The following is a 19,784-nucleotide window of genomic DNA, read 5'->3' as shown; positions in this document are numbered from 1 at the left end:
ACTTTCATCTTTTTCTCTCATTGTACTTCATGCAGTTAACATTCTTTAATTTTTGTGAAAGTTTATTGGCTTGAGCATTTCATACCCAAATGTATTCAAGTATCATGTGCAAGTACACAGTTTCTGACATGCAGAAATTCAAGCAGATATTAACTGAATTCTGAAAATGGTGGGATTCAGATTCCAGGTACTAGAATCCTCCATAGATGCCTGAACTGCCAGGCTAGAATACCAGCATCCAAGGTTCTGGTAAACATCTGCATGAAGACAATCACACACTGTGGATTGTTGCACTGTCAGATGCTTATTCAACCAGTCAGCAGTCATAAAATCAGCCTCCTTTTTAAGACCATAATGATTGCAGTACTTCCAGACACACTGGAAGGCCGAGATGTTTGCCAGGGAGAGATAAAAAAAAGTTACATTCCTTTTGTCACAGAGACCAGAGATAACTGCTTATCTAATGTGTTTGTGACATGTTATTTATTGACACACAACTATAGGAATTGCTTAAAAAGAACTATTTTGAGTTGTTTCCCCACCAGCAGCATTTGTTCTCTCTTGTCTGAATCACTGCAACTTTCCCACTACCTGATAGAGAATCTTCAGAATTGAATGCTGAGGCTCACTTGACCCCACACCCTTCCTAGGCAGCAGTGCTGAGAGTTCTTGCTCAAGTCAGGGCTTCTTCAACTCCTACGATTGCAAGCAGCTTTAAAGGATCTCTCAGGTAGTGAAATTGCTCTTTTCGTTCTATTAAAACACTAAGCTCTGCTGAACAGCACTGAAGCTTTCCTCTACTGAAAGATCTTTCAGGGAGTTGCAACATTTCCCTGTGGCTGACTAATCTGTGCTAATTGTTGTTTAATTTGGAAAAGAGGCTGATCCAGGCATCTGGACTGCGTAACTCAAAGGTGGAAAAGGAACAGCTTAGGAGGAACAAAACCTTTTGAAAGAATGCTTATTTTAATAATAATACATAAACATAAAAGCAGTGATATTTCAGAGAAGACTATTGCTTGAGTCAGTAGTTTCCAGTTCACTGACTAGACACAGTAAGGCTCTCATAAAGTAAGGAATAACAGCTAAGAGAAGGTGAGTTCACCAAAATTACATGCTTCTCGCCTTTCTTTGAATATAGAGTGGTTTTCTCTCAGAGTAAAAAAAAAAAACAACAAAACAGTATTAAACAGGGTATAAAAGATGCTAAAGATTTGAGAGAGTGTTCTCCACTGCCTTACATGCTCGCATGGTAACTTTTGATAATGGCACTCACACAATAAACTTACAAAATCTACGCTGAATGCTGAAGTATATAAATATCTCTGAAACCAAAATGCTAGCAGTTTACTTTGTAAACTTGTCAGGACTTGTTTCTATATATATATATATATATCATATGCAGGACAAGGTAAAAAGGCAAATTATCCTTCAATAAAATGACACCAAAGAGAGTCTTCTTGTTACTTTGCTAGTAATTTATTACTGTATTTATTACTCACACTGTTTTACAAGGTTTCTCTTCTCTGGTGTGATTCACTCTCTTGACACAAGAAAACTTACAGAATGGTACAATATTGTCTTAGGCAACAAGTATAGCGACAGGGCATGTGCTAGTGATATGAAAGCTGTGAAACCTTTCTCCATTTTATAACATAAATCAAAAGCATCCTGTTCTATACTTTACAGGACTATATATTAAAAGGTAGCTGCCAAATAAAGTAAAGGAGACTTTCTGAGCTTCACTGAACTAGAAACAATCAAAGGCTGAAGAAAAATTCTTGTTAGAAGAGAATCTACCTGATGCAGGACTTTGACAACAATGTGTGAGAGACCTTTCCCTTTTACAGGAAGAGAACACATATTTTCACAGGGATAACCCCTATAACTGTAAGACCCAGAGTATAACGTATACTACATACTACTCCTATACTACGTATAATACGCTCTGCATATTAAATTGGTTCTGATCTTACTTGCATCCATATTATACGATCTTGAACCTTAGTAGGAGCAAAGGAGACAAGCGTTCAGAAGACGCACTGCATGACTGGCTAGTGCATGAACCCTCCTTTGGCTTGCTAACCTGGGGAGCCCTGGTTACACAATGACAACGTAGGAAAGAATGACATATTGATAATGTTGATACCATACAGTGTGCATATATATTCGAGAAGGAGAATGCCTTAAAAATAAAGGATTCTTTTCAGACTGTCTTTTTTCCCATCTAGATTCTAGCATTTAGGAAACTAAAAATGGGCTGGTTTTGTCAGGCTTTTTCCCAGTGCAGCAGCATGGTAATCACTGAAACACCTCCAGAAGGAACCATAAAGTTGAACAAAGGTAACCTTCCAGTGAATTTGTAGCAGATTTAATCACTAAAAATATATGTTATTTGAAATGAACAGAGAGAGTACAGGTGCCGAACTCTCACTGGAGGTCAACATGAGCTGACACTTTCACTTTTCTGAAAGTTATACATCCAGAACTGACAAAGGATACAGAATCTGTGTACTCTACAAACCTCTTTAAGGTTTCATGTAAACTCTAAAATAGGAAATATAACATTCCATAGCATTATTTAACGAGACTTCCTCAGGAAGTCCTCCTGACACTGCAAATCAATTTCTTTGCTGCTACACAAGAATATAGTGGAAAACAGTGAAAAATTTACCAAAAAAGGTTTTTTTTTTTCCCAGTCTGTGTTCACTGTATTTTTTTGCACAGCGAGAACATTTCTCCTTTGAGCATTTAATTTGACTAAAAATTCTAAGCAACCACCCTTTCTGTTAATGCCCTAAATCTAGAAAGCCATACTTGGGAAATACTTTTAAAAAGTGTCTAAATTATTTTTTCTTTCTTTCTTGGATGATATTTTTTCAAGACCCAAAAATAGATATGGGCTTGCTTAATTGCATAGAACTATTTGCTTTATGGAGTACGCATACTGAGATAGCCAAAAAGTAGATGAATGCGACTGCTGTTTAACATTGTTTTCAGAGTTACTTGGGCATCTCTAAAAACCCTTGCACCAAGGTCTTTAAGATTCTCAATTTCAAGACAGTGGGCAAATCCAATGGGTACATTCTTGGACAGTTGAAAATAACAGTCTGTTATTTACCAAGCCACATGCATATTTAAAGGATTCCAGAGGTATTGAAAAATATGCCTTGGAAGAGTTACATGCTATTTGTTTGCGTATCTAGTCTTGCAAATCCAATTCCCACGGTAAACTGATGGAGAAAATACTTACCGGGGTGGACAACCTTGTAAAACACGAATGTAACTTTCCAGCTTGTCCTGTGCAAGACACCTCTTCTCTAGGGGAGCTACTGAAATGGACTAATTGTTTCAGGCAGCGATCACCACCAACCGCATCTTGCTTTTAGTTTTCTAGAAGCATTACAAGTTTGCTTAGATACAACATAATCCAGGAGTGCAGCACAGACTGGGATCTACCTGGCTGGAGAGCAGCTCTGTGGAAAGGGACCTGGGGGTCCTGGTGGACAAGCAGCTCAATATGAGTGAACAGTGTGCTGCAGCAGCAAAGAAAGCCAACAGGAGGCTGGATTGCATCAACAAGGGCAACACCAGCAGAGATAAAGAGGTCATTATCCCACTCTACTCAGCACCTGTCAGGCCACACCTGGAATACTGTGTTCAGTTCTGGTCCCCATTATACAAAAAAGATGCAGACAGGCCGGAGAGGCTCCAGAGAAGGTCCACAAAGACGATCAAAGGACTGGGAAGCCTGCCATATGAGGAAAGGCTGAGAGAATTGGGTTTGATCAGCCTTGAGAAAAGAAGGCTTAGGGGAGACCTTATCACCATGTTCCAGTACTTAAAGGGTGGCTACAAAGAAGATGGAGGCTCCCTTTTTACAAGGAGTGACATGGAAAACACAAGGGGTAATGGGTACAAGTTACTCCTGGGGAGATTCTGATTGGACACAAGAGGAAAATTTTTCACAATGAGAACAATCAGCCATTGGAATAATCTCCCCAGAGAAGTGGTGGATTCCCCAAAATTGGACACTTCTAAGATTCAACTGGACAGGGTGCTGGGCCATCTTGTCTAGACCATGCTGGACCAGATGATCCTTGAGGTCCCTTCCACCCTGGTATTCTATGATTCTATGACAAGTGTAGGAGGCTATACGTAATAACTCTTAAAGAAGGGGACGATCTCACTTTGGTATTTGCATAAAACCAGACATAACTGAATGGAGGCTTTTCAGTAGAGGTCGTCTTTTGTAAAAGTAACAAACAAACAAAAAAAATAATCTATGAGAAAGCACTTAAAACCCTAGCAAAGCCAAAAGAAACATGCCTGGTTATTTTGGCATGTTCTGCAATTGACTGATTTGGCCAAGCTTGTCATGGCACAACTAAGGTTTTGCTATTTTAGACCTTTCACATTTTTATATTTTTTTGCCTGCAAGCAAACTGCGCTTCTCTCAAATATTTCTTTCCCTACAATATCAAAAAGTGCGTATATAGACATACATGTCTTTAAAATGCACACACACCTACATTAACAATGATAATGAAAGTGCCCTTAATGTTACTGTTTCTTAAAAAACAATAAAACAGTTTAGCATTCTTCAGCAAAACTGGATAGCTGAGCCAGCAGCTTCTAAAAGTCATAGTTTTTAAGCACGTCACTCAGCTCCCGGTGCAGGTTTTCCAGCTATTAGTAGATAATAATATTATTGCTAGAACTTTTACAATTGTGTAACTAAGGGGTATTTTTAAATAGCTCATGTATGATCTTTGCTACAAAAATGTAATTTCTATTTTTGCCAACACTGCAGGCAAAAAGCTTTCCCATATTTTATCGTAGGAACCAACTGAATGCTACAAATTCCCAAAAGACATTCTAAGTAGTAGATAGTGAAGTAAATGTTTTATGAACTATATCTGAACTATATCTGAAATAATAGATAGGAAATAATAACTAGGAAAATAAAAGATAAAAATCATTCATGGCACCGTCACAATAAAAGAAAAGTTTATTATTACTGTAAGTACCTTCAGCTATTGAAGAGGAGTTTGTACCATTTTAAAGTTACCTTTCCAAAACGTAAAGGTGCATCTCCTGACACCAGATTTTTATTAGGAGGACTAAAACTTTCCATTATAAAATCCTGTTTTCAGATACAAATATATTTATTTGATTTCCTACTGTATAAATGAAGTTTTTTACGATAATTAGCTCCAAAAATGTTAATGGCAATTTTTGGCTGCACCCAAAACCCAGGCATAGGAAGAAAATATCTATTGCAATAACCTGACAGCCTTATCATTGAAGAAAAATAGAAAAGCACACATTGCCAATAGACTTCATCGGGATACAGATCAAATCTTCCTAGATTTGACCGCCGTCATAATGCTGTAACGCTGCATACTTACTAACTTTGCACAATTTGCAGAACATCAGGAAGAAAAAAACATCTGGAAGACTGGGACTAGTACTTAGGGAGACTTGGAGATAAATTGGACTAAGACTGTCTGAACAAAGAGGCCAGTCTTTCTCACACTAGAAGGTAGACATGAGGAGAGGAAGAGAAGGAATGAGCAGCAGAAAGAGCAGTCTGTGATTAGCTGGCCAATGAATCTAGTGATTAGATAAAAAATGTTTAGGGAGTTAAGACTGGAGACCAGTGAGCAGCCATCCTGAGACTAGATGCAAGTGTGGGGAGCGGACAACTGGCTGGATAAAATGACTGGGATTAGGTGGCTGGAGGTGGGAAGCAGTAATACACGTGATTTAGACACAAGCCAGAGGACAGTCTAACCCGCCCAAGAAAAGAGACCAGGATCAATTACAATACAAAGAAGAGACAGCAGTGGGAAGCATATGTGGGAATGGCAGGATTGGATATAATCCTAGGAAAGGATACTAAACTGGATAGTTGTGGTGGGGATGCCAGGCAGGCACTAGCTATGGACCAGGGAGTAACAAATCAACTGAGGAGTTAAGAAAACAACTGAGATAGCTCACCAATGTCCCAGAAGCATGCTAACACTTAGGTTCCCTCTGAACAGACCTTTCAGAGTGTCTGGAACTAAGATTAGAAACATGGGGAATGAAGAGCTGATTTGCATAAACAGAGAGGTTAGGACAGGGAATGAACAATCGAAAAGCTCACCCATCATGCTGGAAACCCATATTCATAGCCCTCCTCCACCCTAAAGCATATAAAGTTTTCTACCAAGAGAACTCCCCAGCTATCAAGCTTCCTGCTATTCTGCAGTAGGTGGATTCAGAAAAAGCTTTCACTCTCTTCTGTTAGTACTGTGTATAAACAATTAAATATTTATTGGCATAAAGACTGGAACTGGATGATCTATCAATCAATCTATGACGTATCAGAATAGTCTCTCTCATCCTTCTTGTCCTCAAGTATTCTCTTCAATCTAAACCACCTAAATAAGTAGAGCAAGTTCAAGAGAAGATGGTGAAATTCCCACCCCATACAGAACACATTCAAGGAAGTGGAACATATGTATAAAATTTCTTGCAAGCAAAATACAATGAAGTTTTGTTTGGAATGAAATAGCAATTACTTGTTTCAAACAAATGTTACAGTGTCTTCAGTTAAGTACCTTTTTTTTAATCTTTATCTTTGGATAAAGCTGACTTGTGTACATTTTCTTGTTTCTTAATTGAAATAAAATTTGTGCTACCCTAATGCTAAATAGTATGAAAAAATGTCTTATGCCCCTCGTACTTTGCACTTTTACTCTCTCTGTAGCTCAGATCCCCTTCTGTAAAATGGGAATAATTTGACCTTATCAAGATTTTGTGAAGATAAATGAATAGGTAAATAATCAAGAAAACTATGATTGCAAAGCCCTCAACACCATGAGCACCCTAGGAAGCCTTGATTAAATTAATAACTTCGTCAGCACAGCAGGAACCTAATAATAATAAGAAGAATATAAAACATAAGATAATTAACAAAGGGAACAACAAAATATTGAATACCTGTACAATGTTTGCTCCCTATCCATCCTCCAGCAAGAACAAAGCAGATTTATTGAAAAAAATATTAGGCAGTTTTTCAACTAAAGATGATCATATTCATAAAAGAAATGAACTTCCAACTGCACAACCTTACTTCCAGTATTTCCTAATACCCATATACTTGACTTTGCAGCTTTTAAGGTCATTTTTTCTCCACAGTAAAAATGTTATGTACATTGTTCAAGATAAAAACAAAAACAACATGGAAGTACATCTGCCTAGTTTAGGGTAACATTTATCCCTCAATATTAAGAAATTGGCTTAGCATTTTGACACCTATCCCATTTACTTCTTTCAACTGAAACTAGGCAAAGTCAATGGTTTTGAGGCAAAACCAGATGAAGAGCTCACGTAACTCCAAACTAAAAGCAATTTTCACACGGCCTCTTATGAACTGAACAGGAACGGGCAAGTCTGGCACAACTCAATGTTCTACAAGACATGCACAAAAGGCCTAGTTCTGAGAGGTGCTGGAGGTCTCTGGGTACTGAGCACTGCAGGATCAGGCCCAACTTGCTAATGACTTTTCATAGCGTAGGGGGGATTAACCACAATGTGACTCCTGCAGTCAATTTGCAGCCTGAATGAAACAGGAAAAACTCTTTTTGACTTTGCAAGGAAAGAGTTTGTGCCTTTTCCTTTTTGCTGAGAACAGCCCCTTTTATTTTCCCTAGACAAAAAAAATGTTTTTTCTCACTAGGCTTTACTTGGAAATGCTAAAGATGTGTCACCCCCTCCACAGAATGACAGGCCAACAACTGGACCTTCTTTAACAGAGGACTAAGTTGTTGTTATACAGCCAATAAAAAACTATTGAGGTGGAATCAACCACAAAACCATGGGTCCTCTGTCTGTCCAGCTCCCTTCCCATGCACTAGAAACCTCAAATTCCTGACCATGGTGACAGACTGGAGTAGCAGCCAAAAGAGCACATAGACATGGCTGCTGCCCCCTATACCTGCCAGACAATTTCCTCTCCTAGGAAAGCATATAGAACAATGGAGTCCAGTACCTTCTCCTCTATATTCTGTTTCCCAGGCTATAAATATAGCCTCATCCATGGCCACAGCTCCCTTTCATGGGACTGCTTTAACATATACAAAATGAACAACACCTCTATTATTACTGCAGCTATCACTGTCAACTGTTTAAAGTTTGGACATTAAAAATTCCATGTGCCTTACCTTCAAATTATAATTATTAGGACCTGCTGCAGTGCTTATCTCTAAAGTCTTGACTTTTTTTTTTTTAGCAAACAATCCATCCATGACAATAAATAGGCCTTCACCCTCTGTGTGACCCCGCCATCAAAGCTGGCAGAGCATGTTGAATTATCAGAGGAAGTGAGTCTATACCTGCTAGGGTAGCAAGGCAACAGTCTACTCTGTACAGACCTGAGAAAAGGTAACTACTAGTCTGCATGCCAGAAAAGCTTCATAGTACTGCAGAGTATCCTCTCAGTCATCACTCTGCTTGGGTGAGTTGCTGTTTGACTTCAGCAATAGCTTTAGGAGTAGCCAAGGCCACAGGAGCAATAAAAGCTAGAAATATTTCAGCAGAGAGGCTGAAGTCTTTATTTGCAATCCTCAAACCAACTGACGATTCGGATTTGCTTCCAGTCACACATAACTAAAGGCTGAGCCTTCTAGTCTAGATGATGGAAAAGACCTAGTAGTACTAGTTAAATGGGGAAGGAAAAAAAAAAAAAAGAGAATGAAAAGGAGTCTTTTTCTTTCTAAGTCAGAAGTAAAGACATCCTTTCGGGCCTGGTGTATTCATTTCTGTGCGTGCACACACACAAAACCAAATCCAACTCGTGCCCCTGGTACTAACCTCTGCTGGCATTTACATAATGCCAGTCTAGACTGCTGTGTGATACATAGCAACCTGCATATCCCTCACCATTATTAACTCACAGACTGAGAGCACTGGGCTTGAAAGAAACACATAGCACCTAAAACGTGCATTTATGTAAATACTGAGTCTTCCCCAAGCATTTTTGTTGTTGGTTTGTGGGGTTTTTAATTAAAAAAGTCTAAAGATATTGCAAATACTCTAGAAGACTGTGGTAATGTGATATGATTATCAAAGGAAAGATGTAACATCAGCCTGACAGTTTACAAATGCAGTATTCAGTTCTACATGAAATGAGATCACATACAGTAAGCAAATAGGATCACTATTCACAATAACCACCACTTTAACTCACAGATCATCTCAAGAATAGATGGTGACAAACAAAAACAAAACAAAAAAAAACAACACACAACAAAACACCACAACCCCAAAACACCCACAAAACCCAAACATTCTTTCCCCCCACTGACCCTTTACACAATAAATTGCCTTTATGCAGCCACAACTTAGAGGAGTTTCAATTGCAGACTAGACATTGGAGAGAGCAAAGTGTAAAGGTTTTGAATGGTGTGGTTGTTCAGAAGAAAACTAGGCCTTTCCCTTCACAGGCATCAACTTACTTAATTGTAAGGAACTTGGTCGTTATGCAAATGAATTCAGTCCTGTGACTGGTTATTGCAGCAATGAAGATTCCCACACACTATCCACCTGAGTTCTGAAAATAGCAATGAGCATCTGCTCTGTACAGTCTACCCCATCAACTTCCCTTTTACTATTTGTTTCAAAAAGAGTCTTTCAAAAAATTTATGGTTCCTGACACCAGAATTTATAAAGGAGAAAAGTAACATCCTGTGAACAAGACCTCTGGCTAAGTGAAATAACATTTCTGGTAACACTTATCTACAGACTATAAGATGATTGCTGAACAAATTAACTAGTCTAGTAATATATTTACTACATATTAACCACTCTGTGATCTGCATGACACATCTATACACAAAGACCTCTACTCTGCATTTATGTCTGATACATTTAAGACATATAACTTAGTTATAATCTTCTGTTCATTCCAATGAGTTATTTTAATGCAAAACCACTCCTGATATTTAGTAAAGCTCATTCTTCCACTTTCAAACTAGTTTGTCATGTCTGTTTTAAATTTTGAAGCCATGCAACATCATACCTACCTAAATTTTAACAAGACAAATACCTTCCTCAGCAGGAAGAGAGTACATTCATTTTCCAAAGGTGAGAAGCTATGAAACTTCATTTTTGCATGGACAGAGAAAGTAGATGAGTTTAATATCTTAAGCTATTTTGGTCAAACTGTCAGTATTACAAAAAGCTTGTCCGTAACAAAGAAAGAAGTTTCAAATAAATAGCAAACTATTTCTTTTACCTTCCCTTTTCTGTTTTTATGATTTTAAAAGTTTTGGAGTGTGTATTTTCAACTTTGTATACACAAAATTGTAAAACAAATTAGAGAAAAGAATAAATATCTGTTTATCCCTTCTAGTTTCATAATACATTCCTAACTCAGCCAAAATCAGGTAGGCAAACATGTCCAAAATTTGAAGGATTTAAAATCCACTGTTACTCGAAACCAAGTTTAGCTATAGAATCTTGTTTAGCTTTGTTTTTAGAGAATTCTGAGAAGGGGAAATGATTAAAATGTATCTGTATGTGCATCAAAATAACACTGACACGGGAATTTAGACAATCCAAAGATGAGCACTAACAAAAAAACCCCAAAACCTTAGAAGCATGGGGATATAAAACTTAGTCTGTGCACTCCATATAATTCAACTGAACGTTGCCTGCTTCTCTGGATAACTGGAGTTACCATCAATTGTTGACTTTTGAATATTGTTGAATAAGCAAATAAACACAGTGGGTAAATAAGGCTAGTACTGGAGAAAATACTTTGTTCATTTACTCTAACTATATGAAATCTTAGTTCTAGTTATCCCAAAGAACCACAAGATATTTTTGTTAAAATGCTGAAGTCAGAGCAATAAGAGACACCACCTAAGAAGCTTTTGTTTATTCTGAAACATTATTTGGGAAGTGGGAAGAGTAAGTATATTTTGATTTAACGTGTTAGGTGTTCAGATTATTGAACATGTTAACAGAGAATAAAATGACAATTTTAACCAGATAGTGTATGCATTTTCATGCCTTGCTCAGATTTAATTTGGTTTAGGGTTTTTTTTATTTTTAGATAAAACAGTATTATATACTGAAGCAATAACTACCACCCATGAAGGCTAAGGTAACTGATGTAGCAAGACAAAGAGGTTCAGAGGCAAAGACAATAGCATATGCTAACATTCAAGAAAATGGTGTCAATGTAGAGTTCTCCCTTCAAGAACAGTCTCAATTTATGGTCCTCTCAAAGCATAGCTATTGCTGTCGTGAACATAAAACAGAGCTCTGAACATACAGCCTCACAATAAGGCTTTACCTTAACAATAAAACTAAAATTAACGAGATTAGAATGGGCTCTCAAGAAATTTTAGTAACCCAGAATTTTGGAACACACTTTGAATTGTGAGATGACTTAGTATTAAAAGTAACATTCCATTTCCGTGACTGTCTTAACACACACTGTGCCCTGCAAGGAACAAATATGCGACATTTATACTAAGAAAAAATACGTCATCACAAAACCAGACCATATTTTGTAAAGAAATAATTCTCTTCTATTACTCTAACTAGAAATCAGAATCAAGGAGACACAAGAGAGTTAAACTCTCCCATCATTATAGCTGAATAACTAACACTTACACAGTCCTTTAAAAAGTAATGAGATACAGAAGCCAAAGTATTAGGTTAGCTCTAACAAGGATGAAGATGCAACTCTCAAACTCTAAAGAGAAGAAAAATCCTGGGGAAAAAAAAGAAATATTTTAAATTACCCTCTTTCTTTCACCTCTGCCTCCTCATTAGTATGGGTTTGAGGCTCTTTCCTCCAGCATCAAGAGCCAAGCTCCTAAGCAAGTGGCACACTTTGTTCTATGTTCTTTCAGGATATGGAATTCCTCTCCTTGTATCCTCTAAAGTAAGAGTTAAAACTCTCATCCTGACACTCTTTGGCTGTATGAGAAAATTTCCAGATGAACTCACATCACTAAGTGCTATAGGGTTACAAGGTATCCAATCATGTGTAAATGATCAAAATATTGGAAGATAATGATCAAACGAAGTTTATGTGCACTTACTCCCAGAATTCCATCACTGGAGAAGTGGCATTTTGTAAAGAGACTTGACTGCAGTTGCTCATATTAAGTTTTTGAAATTCCACACAGTTTTCTATAAAAGAACAAAAAAGAGTTTGCTATATTGACATGTAAGTACATTTCTTCTTGTGCATCTTCTAGTTTATGTATCTTGTAAAGTCACCATTCTATAATAAATTTTCTCTATGTGGTTAAGGGATTTCTAGGTACACTAAAATGCCACAGCTGCTACTTCTGCAACACTGTATTTCGATCACCAGATCACAGGCCTATCCCAGAAAAATACCCATGTATTCTCCTGTAACACTTTCCAAAGGCACAGTTGCAATGGCAAGAGCCAATAAAACATCTGAGGCAGAAGAAAGCAGCTTTGAGAAACTGAGGCAATTGATTGGGAATTACAACATACTCCTACTCCAGTTGCTGTTTCAATGGCCAATGGTAACAACTGGCTCATGGAACACTGCCAGCAACAAGTTTCCACTTTGCCTTTATATTGCAAGTGAAAAGTCGCTCTGGCTTATTATTATTATCTCTAATACAGAGAAAGGAGATCAAAGCAGCTCAGCATTGTTGAGTCGACACTCAGTATTTGAACAGCAATCAACATTGGCTAAGCTCCTTTGCAGGGTTGCCAAAAGTGATACTGAAGCCTTCCACATTGGGCCCAAGACTGGTTCCCTAACATATCCTGAACTGCAAGATTTCAGATAGCTTTAGGTGTGCTTAAAGAACACGATAATGATCAATTAATAAAAATCACGAAAGACAGTACAATTGGTACATGATTTGAAATCAGACAGTAATGTCAGGAATAATTGCAAAAACTTCAGGAACATGCAAAAAAGGGCATTGGTACATATTCCTCCCCTTAGATGTTTGTGATTTCAAATGCAGTAAGTAGAGCATTACAGATACAGAGCCCTAAACTGCAAACCCTTATGAATACACACCTCATCTTTCATGTAAGAGGCTACTTTGCATGCAGTAAGGATTATTTGTGTGACTAAATTTTCAGAAGTAGCTTGATGAACATTATCCCCCAACATCTGGTATTAAAAAGAGCAAATCCAAAGTTCCACATTTAGTATTTTCTTCTCCACTTAAACACCTCCCGATTTCATTAGAGTGAAAGAGCAAGATTGTAACCTGTCATCAGGTCATCAGCTCTTCAGTAGAATTCACCTACTGTATTCAGGGAGAATAGATATGATTGCAAATGAGTGTCTTGGGATTTAGCCAGAATATCTTACAGAATTAACAAAATCCAAAGCCTTCTTTTGCTATCTGACATTATATTCTGCAGGAACAAATGCTTATACAATGACCTAAACCAAAAAGGTATGAATAAGTCTTCAGTCCAGGACTCCTTTATCATGGTGTAGTGTGATGTTATTGGCCCACTGCCACAGACTTTCTACCAGAATAGTTTTGTTCCTGACATTTTAATATATTAACCAATTATTTGGAAGTATTTGTATAGCAATAATCTCTGAGGTCATACCTGTATTCCACTCATGCCCACAGGTAGCCCAAGGAAGCTCTGTAGTAAAGCAGTTAAACAAATAGAAGATAGCCCATGCTAAAATGATGATGTAATATACATTTAGATGTGCCTCTATAACTTGGGTAGCATATCCAATGCCTGGAGAAAAAAAAAAAAGCGAGACACAATAGAAAACTCTTAGCTATCAATTAATTTAAAAACAAATGCTTACTACTTTAAGTATACCTTAACTTCAATTTTGGTACAATTTATTTTATTTTACTTCAAATTTAACGTATTCTTTTGCAGAACACAGAACTGTTTGTTACCTTCAAATAGAGGGCAAATTTTCCTCCAGCATGTAATGCCTCCTTCACTAGTAAACTGTCCCAAGGCCGTCTCCAAGAAAAATACTGGTATTCCACAGCAAATAAAAAAAACCACGTATGGGATGAGGAAAGCACCTACAAACAAACATTGAGGGAGTACTGGTTATATTGAATACAGTTCCTTGACAGCTTAGTGAGAAATTAATTTTCTTAATAAAGGAAGGATCACCTATTAGCCACCCCTCAGGTATCATGCTGAAAGCACAGAAAGCATTTACTCCTGGCCCCAAATATCAAAAGTCAACCTGTAGGCCAATGTCACAGACTAAAAAAGACCAAAAGACCAAAGCTCCTCAAGTATAGATTAAATTCTGCTCTTGTTTCTCTCAAACACAGAGATGACTGCAGTCTTGGTCAGCCACACAGTTCTGCTCTGATCATCACCAAGTCAGTCTACACTATCTACTCTTCCTTGCTTGTCTCAGGAAAGCAGGGATGAAGAAGTGTTACGGAAATTAAATCAAAGTCCTTTGTATGTTATTTGGATAACCCTGATAATAAGGATCATGAAAAGGGAATGATGAAATAAACTTTAGAACTACCTACAAGAACAGGAAAGTAGGGCTTGGCCTTATCAGCTAGAAATATTAGTGTGAAATTGTAGGAAAATAACAAAGCATCGACATTTTTGTTAGATGCTGACAGTAAACTCCAGCATAGACAATGAATAGTACAATTCAATGCTGAAGCGCTGTATCCTACAACAAAAAAATTCTTCTTTTATCGATTAACACATAGCAGAAGTATTGTATTATTTAATGATCAATCTTGTTATTAGGTGTGGCACCTAAAGAACATGGCTGTGAAGTATGCAGAAGCAAAGAAATGAGAGAAGGTACATACGTTAGGCATAGTGTCACTTGCTAATAACGTAGATTTTAGGCATTCTATTTAGAATTGAACCTAAATAATAAGGAATAACATACAGCCTTTTGACTATGTAGAGAATCCCTTAACATATAAGGCATAAAGAATTTTTTTCTTCATTCCCCAAGTACTCAAACTTTCTGATGAGTCAATGCATGAGGTGGAAAGCAAGCAACCATATTGGTTTAGACTAAAACAAGGAAAGAAGGAAATAAATACTGAGAAGCAAGCATGAAATAACTGATTCTGCCATTTTTACTTACACCAAGAAAGTTTCACTGGTTTAACCAGGTAGACTAGCGCAGTGAAGCACTGCACAGAACAGTTTATCTGAAGTTGTAGGAAAATTACAAAGCATTAACTGTCTAATTATGACAATAAAGGTTAGTACAACATACACAATGTGTTGTATCCAGGCCTCAGCCTACTTGCTCCCAAACAAATAATCCCACAACACTAATTAGCTTCATTTAAAGCTCCCATTAAATGATGTAAGCATCCCACCATTCATTCCATTTCAAATCAACACAAGATATACTAAACACACAACAGTTTTGGTAGGTGCAGTTTTTCCTAGGAAGATGTGTTTTACCGTGCTGTCCATCATTGCGTACACATTGATCACTTCTTTAAAGCAATAGCAACATTTCCCCTTCAAAGGGAGCCCTGAAGATCAATTTGATCATTAATGCACCTTAATACCTAACTCTCTAATACTAAATCTCTGTCAGAATATTAACTATGAACAAAACGTTTCTGAATATACTTCAGGAAAATTTCTACAACTGCTAGGTGAACAGGTATCCTGTTCATGATCTTAAAAAGGAAAAAACTCTACAAAAAAACCCCAAACACCACAAAACCAAAAAACCACAAAAACCAAACACAACACACCCACAACCTGCAACAATTATTATGCTTTAGTCACTTCGATCAGAAAGTTGAGACAACTAAATACAGCTGCTTTGACTTGCAGTTTCTTTCTTCAGACCCAGCACATCAAGAGAGATCTCTACAGGAGTAGTCTCTTCCCTCAACCAGGCAATTTGCCTACAGTTGAATCTCAGCTGCATGTCAAGCAATACATGTGGGTCTCACAAAGAATGGAATCCTTGAATCTAAAACACAGTTTCCCTGTATGATTCACTGTGCAAATGGCTTGAAAAAAATCCTTACAGTCTGGGCAAACTGCTGGCCAGTATCAAATCCAGCTTGGCCCACCCATATGCACAATCATAATGAGTTTAACATGGCAGCTTGTTGAAATCAAAACTATTACCTTTGACTCTGTTTTTACAACACATATATATACATCATGAAATCAGAGGACATCAGGTTTCCCAGCTTGCAAACAGAACATTTTCTAAGAAACAGCTAATTCTAAACATGCAAATAAATTAATTTTCCTAAAATCCCCACTAAATATCCATAAGAATAAATTAAAAGTATAGAAGCATATACCTACACTACCTGTTACTACTCAAGGTACCAAAGAGAGGCCAGATTTCAGAAGCCCCATACTACCGCTTCTGGATTCGTTTGGTATCTGGCAAGTTATTTCGTAACTAGCTCATATATCTTACCATTGTCTTCACTTACCACACACTAAGTAGTTTTCAGTATTTACATCTGATGCGTCAAACAAGTCCAACTCTGGTCTAACTCCAGCAGGGCATTCCAGAGAGTTACAAAAACAGTCTATGACCTCTGGCTATCACCTCTAAGTCCTCACTGAATAAAATTGAAGTCAATGGCAAATTTCCCATGGTGCCAGGACACGGCCAAATCAACTACACACATTAATTCTATTCTTAAAGAATACAGTAGTGATTAAGTATGATATTTAAGTAACTACTTTTTCACCAAATAACCCAAAAACATGATTAGAATTTTTTCTGTTACCCCCTAAGAAATGATAGCATCACATTTTGACAAGCTAGCATATAAAGGTTACTGTATGAACAAGGAAATCTTCATTATACACCTAAAAAGTATTTCTGTCTTTTTCTCTGCCAAAAGTTCTCTGGGAAAACAATCAACAAGGAACTGTTCTGCATATCACATCCAGTATATTAATATTTATGTACTAAGAGCAGTACTTGGTAGCATCATTCTGAAAACAGGTGAATTCTTCTTATCTTAGTTTTGCCAAAGTACAGCTATATAAACTATAAAAACATCTTCCACACCAGTATTACCCTTAGAGAAACAGCAGACAAAATGGGCCAAAACCATCCCTGAGTTCAGACAACCATGCCTAGGTTGGAAGGGAAAAGGGAAAGAAATTTGGCACAGCATTGTTAGCAAACCAACCCATTAAAGAACAGACCTTTGCATATCAGCCACTGAACATATTATTTTTCTCCAAGCCTATATGCTTCCACTAACACTGACTCAGGCCTTAAGTGGAGAGAATGGTGAATCCAGTCCACAGAATTCTAAACTAAATTTTTAATTTACTTTTCTTTCCTCATTGCTTTGCAAATCACAGCTGGTGTGCTTATTCTTAACTGTCACATATCTTACATAGTTTATGCTTAACTATAACCAATATGTGCTACGTTATACTTTTGTAGAAGTTAAGTCTGTTCTCTCTCTCAAATAACATTCTAAATTTTGTAAAGTTTGCTCTCTCTTCTTTGAGTAACAAGCAGCTCTTACATCTTCCCCTACCCTACTGTAGTGATTTGGGAAGTAATGAGAAAAAGAAGTGTGTCTGAGTTAAAGAAATTTTCATATGACAAAGAAAAGTAATCTTCGTAGCACTATCAAAAACCATATTCATCCTCTCCAAACTGTTGTGAAAAATAAACTGCTACATTCTTTTCTACGTCAGACAAACTTATTTAAGTATGCTTGGGTCTGTATTCACATGCAGAAGAAAACTCACAGTGTACTACTATAACAGAACACTTGCTTCTTCTGCAGTAAAAATCTTGCGGGAAAAAAAAAATGTCAATTTTTACTAACACAAAAGAAACTTATAAAAGTAAGCCGCACAATATTTAAGGAGAAGGAAAGAAAAACGCGATTATTTTTTCTTAGTTGTCAGATGCTTAACGCTTCCCTGTCCACACGTACACTGAAATCCTGAATCTCTCTCTCTCAACTAGTGCAAGAAATCACTGTAAAGCATTCTTAACTGTTTATTTCCCACGTGTTTATGTTGAGCTGTAAATCAACACATGATGCCATCTTACCTCCTCCATTCTTGTAGCAAAGATACGGGAATCTCCATACATTTCCCAACCCAATAATCTCCCCTGCCACAGAAAGCACAAATTCAACCTTATTGTTCCAGTGACCTCTTTCGTGAACTTTCTTATCATTTCTGTGGACAAGGTTGGTACTTGAGGCTTCTGGGTCCAAAGTATCTTCTGGCTTGCCATTAATTATAGGAATAGTCTTTTCAGCTGTCATGACTGTTCAGCCTAGGGGAGAACAAAAGGAAAACATACAAATGTTTTAAGTCACTTGTTAGTAATGACCTTCAACAACTAAGAAAGTCCCTCAGTTTACCATTGTCTTCTTATTACCTAAATAAATTTGCAGGTGAAAGTGAAGGAGGCAACTCCATAAGGCTGGAAAAGTTGCAAAGGAAAAAGGAAAAGGAACGAGGGGGGAAAAAAAGAGAGAGAGAAGCTTGTGTAGAAGGGAAGGAGAAGATTTCCAAGTTGAAACAGACAACTTAGTAGTACAACATTGTCTTAAAGCACAAATAGCGAAGCCTTTCAAAAATCCCTCCCCAAGCAAAGACCCCAGCTTGACTAACCTACCAAAGAACAGAGATCTCCTGCACCTTCCAGGTACGTAATCGAGAACGGAAGAAAAGGATGTGGAGAAGGGGGCCTGAACGGTTCTGGCCTGCCTGGAGGAGTAAGGGAGCTCCCAGACTACTCACCCAGGGCTCTGCCTGTGCCTGCACGGCTCGGGGAGGGACAGCGTCTCTAGCCCAGCGCTCGGCTCCGAGCAGTCCTCCGCGGGCTGCCGCTCTTCGCTCTGTTGCACCGGAGGCGCGGGGCAGGGCAGCCGCCGGCGCCCAGCGGCAGAGGCGGGGATACCGCGGGCAGCGGCACGGTAACGAGGAGCCGGGAAGCCTCGTCCTGCTCCGCGGCTGCTGCCCGGCCGGCCGGCGGGGATAGGATGCTCCCCGCGCTCTGGAGCCGGGATTTGCAAATGCTCAGCCTTCCCCGGAGCGATGGTATAACACCCGCCTCCCCCCTCCGCCCACCTCAGCCTGTCCCGCCAGCTCCCCCTCCTCCTCCACCCAGCATCACCGCCCGGGCATCCCCCGCCCCGCGCAAAGCGACCAGGGCCGAGCACCGGGCGGCACCCAGCCCCGCTCCTCGCACCCCCTCGGCTTCCCCCTGTGCCGGGCGGAGGCGACCTGCATGCGGCTGGCGGAGGGCCCGCCGCGGAGCGAGCGGCGGCGGCTCCCGGCTGCGCACCTGCCGGCCTTGCTGCAGTGCCCGCCGCGGCGGCCAGAGCCCGGCCCCGCCGCCGCCCCCGCCGCCGGCGCCCCCGCGCCTGCCGCGCACCGGGCAGCCGGGGGGGGGGGGGGTGGTTCAAGTTCAGGCCTGGCACGTTAAAAAAAAAAGGAACCCGCCGCCAACAAATGACATTAACTTCAGCTGGAAGGGGGGGAAGATAAAAAAATGTGGGGGGAACATTTGGAAAGTGTGGAAATAATGTGGGCGCTTTCTAGTTACACTGGGAAAATGCAGAAACGGCCCACGTGGGCATTTCTAACCGGGGTTTTGCTTAAAATTCCAACTAAATGACTGTTAAATAGAAGCAAGATTAGGAAAAAATAATACAAATTGTTTTGTTTCAGGTAGAATTAAATATTTCAAATAGAGAAATTTTTTCCTTTTAATTACCCACCCCCCACCCCTTTTTTTTTGGTAGGTCACAGAA

The 19,784-nt window shown here is 38.8% G+C and overlaps 1 protein-coding gene across 1 annotated transcript in view; it reads right to left on the bottom strand.

Annotated features, from left to right (window-relative positions):
* SLC6A11 (solute carrier family 6 member 11) overlaps positions 1 to 18,287 on the bottom strand; it is a 99,183-nt gene extending 80,896 nt beyond the window's left edge. Inside the window, exons 1-4 of the mRNA XM_068419861.1 lie at positions 18,068 to 18,287; positions 13,941 to 14,075; positions 13,630 to 13,770; positions 12,108 to 12,198 (exon numbers count right to left, since the gene is read on the bottom strand). Of these exons, the coding sequence (XP_068275962.1) occupies positions 12,108 to 12,198; positions 13,630 to 13,770; positions 13,941 to 14,075; positions 18,068 to 18,287 (587 nt within the window). The remainder of the gene's footprint in view (positions 1 to 12,107; positions 12,199 to 13,629; positions 13,771 to 13,940; positions 14,076 to 18,067) is intronic.
* Between the last annotated feature and the right edge of the window lie 1,497 nt (positions 18,288 to 19,784).

This window comes from Nyctibius grandis, chromosome 29 (assembly GCF_013368605.1).
Source record: "Nyctibius grandis isolate bNycGra1 chromosome 29, bNycGra1.pri, whole genome shotgun sequence".
NCBI lineage: Eukaryota > Metazoa > Chordata > Aves > Nyctibiiformes > Nyctibiidae > Nyctibius > Nyctibius grandis.
Note: the sequence above shows the minus strand (reverse complement) of the source record. Positions and strands in the feature narration are given on the sequence as shown.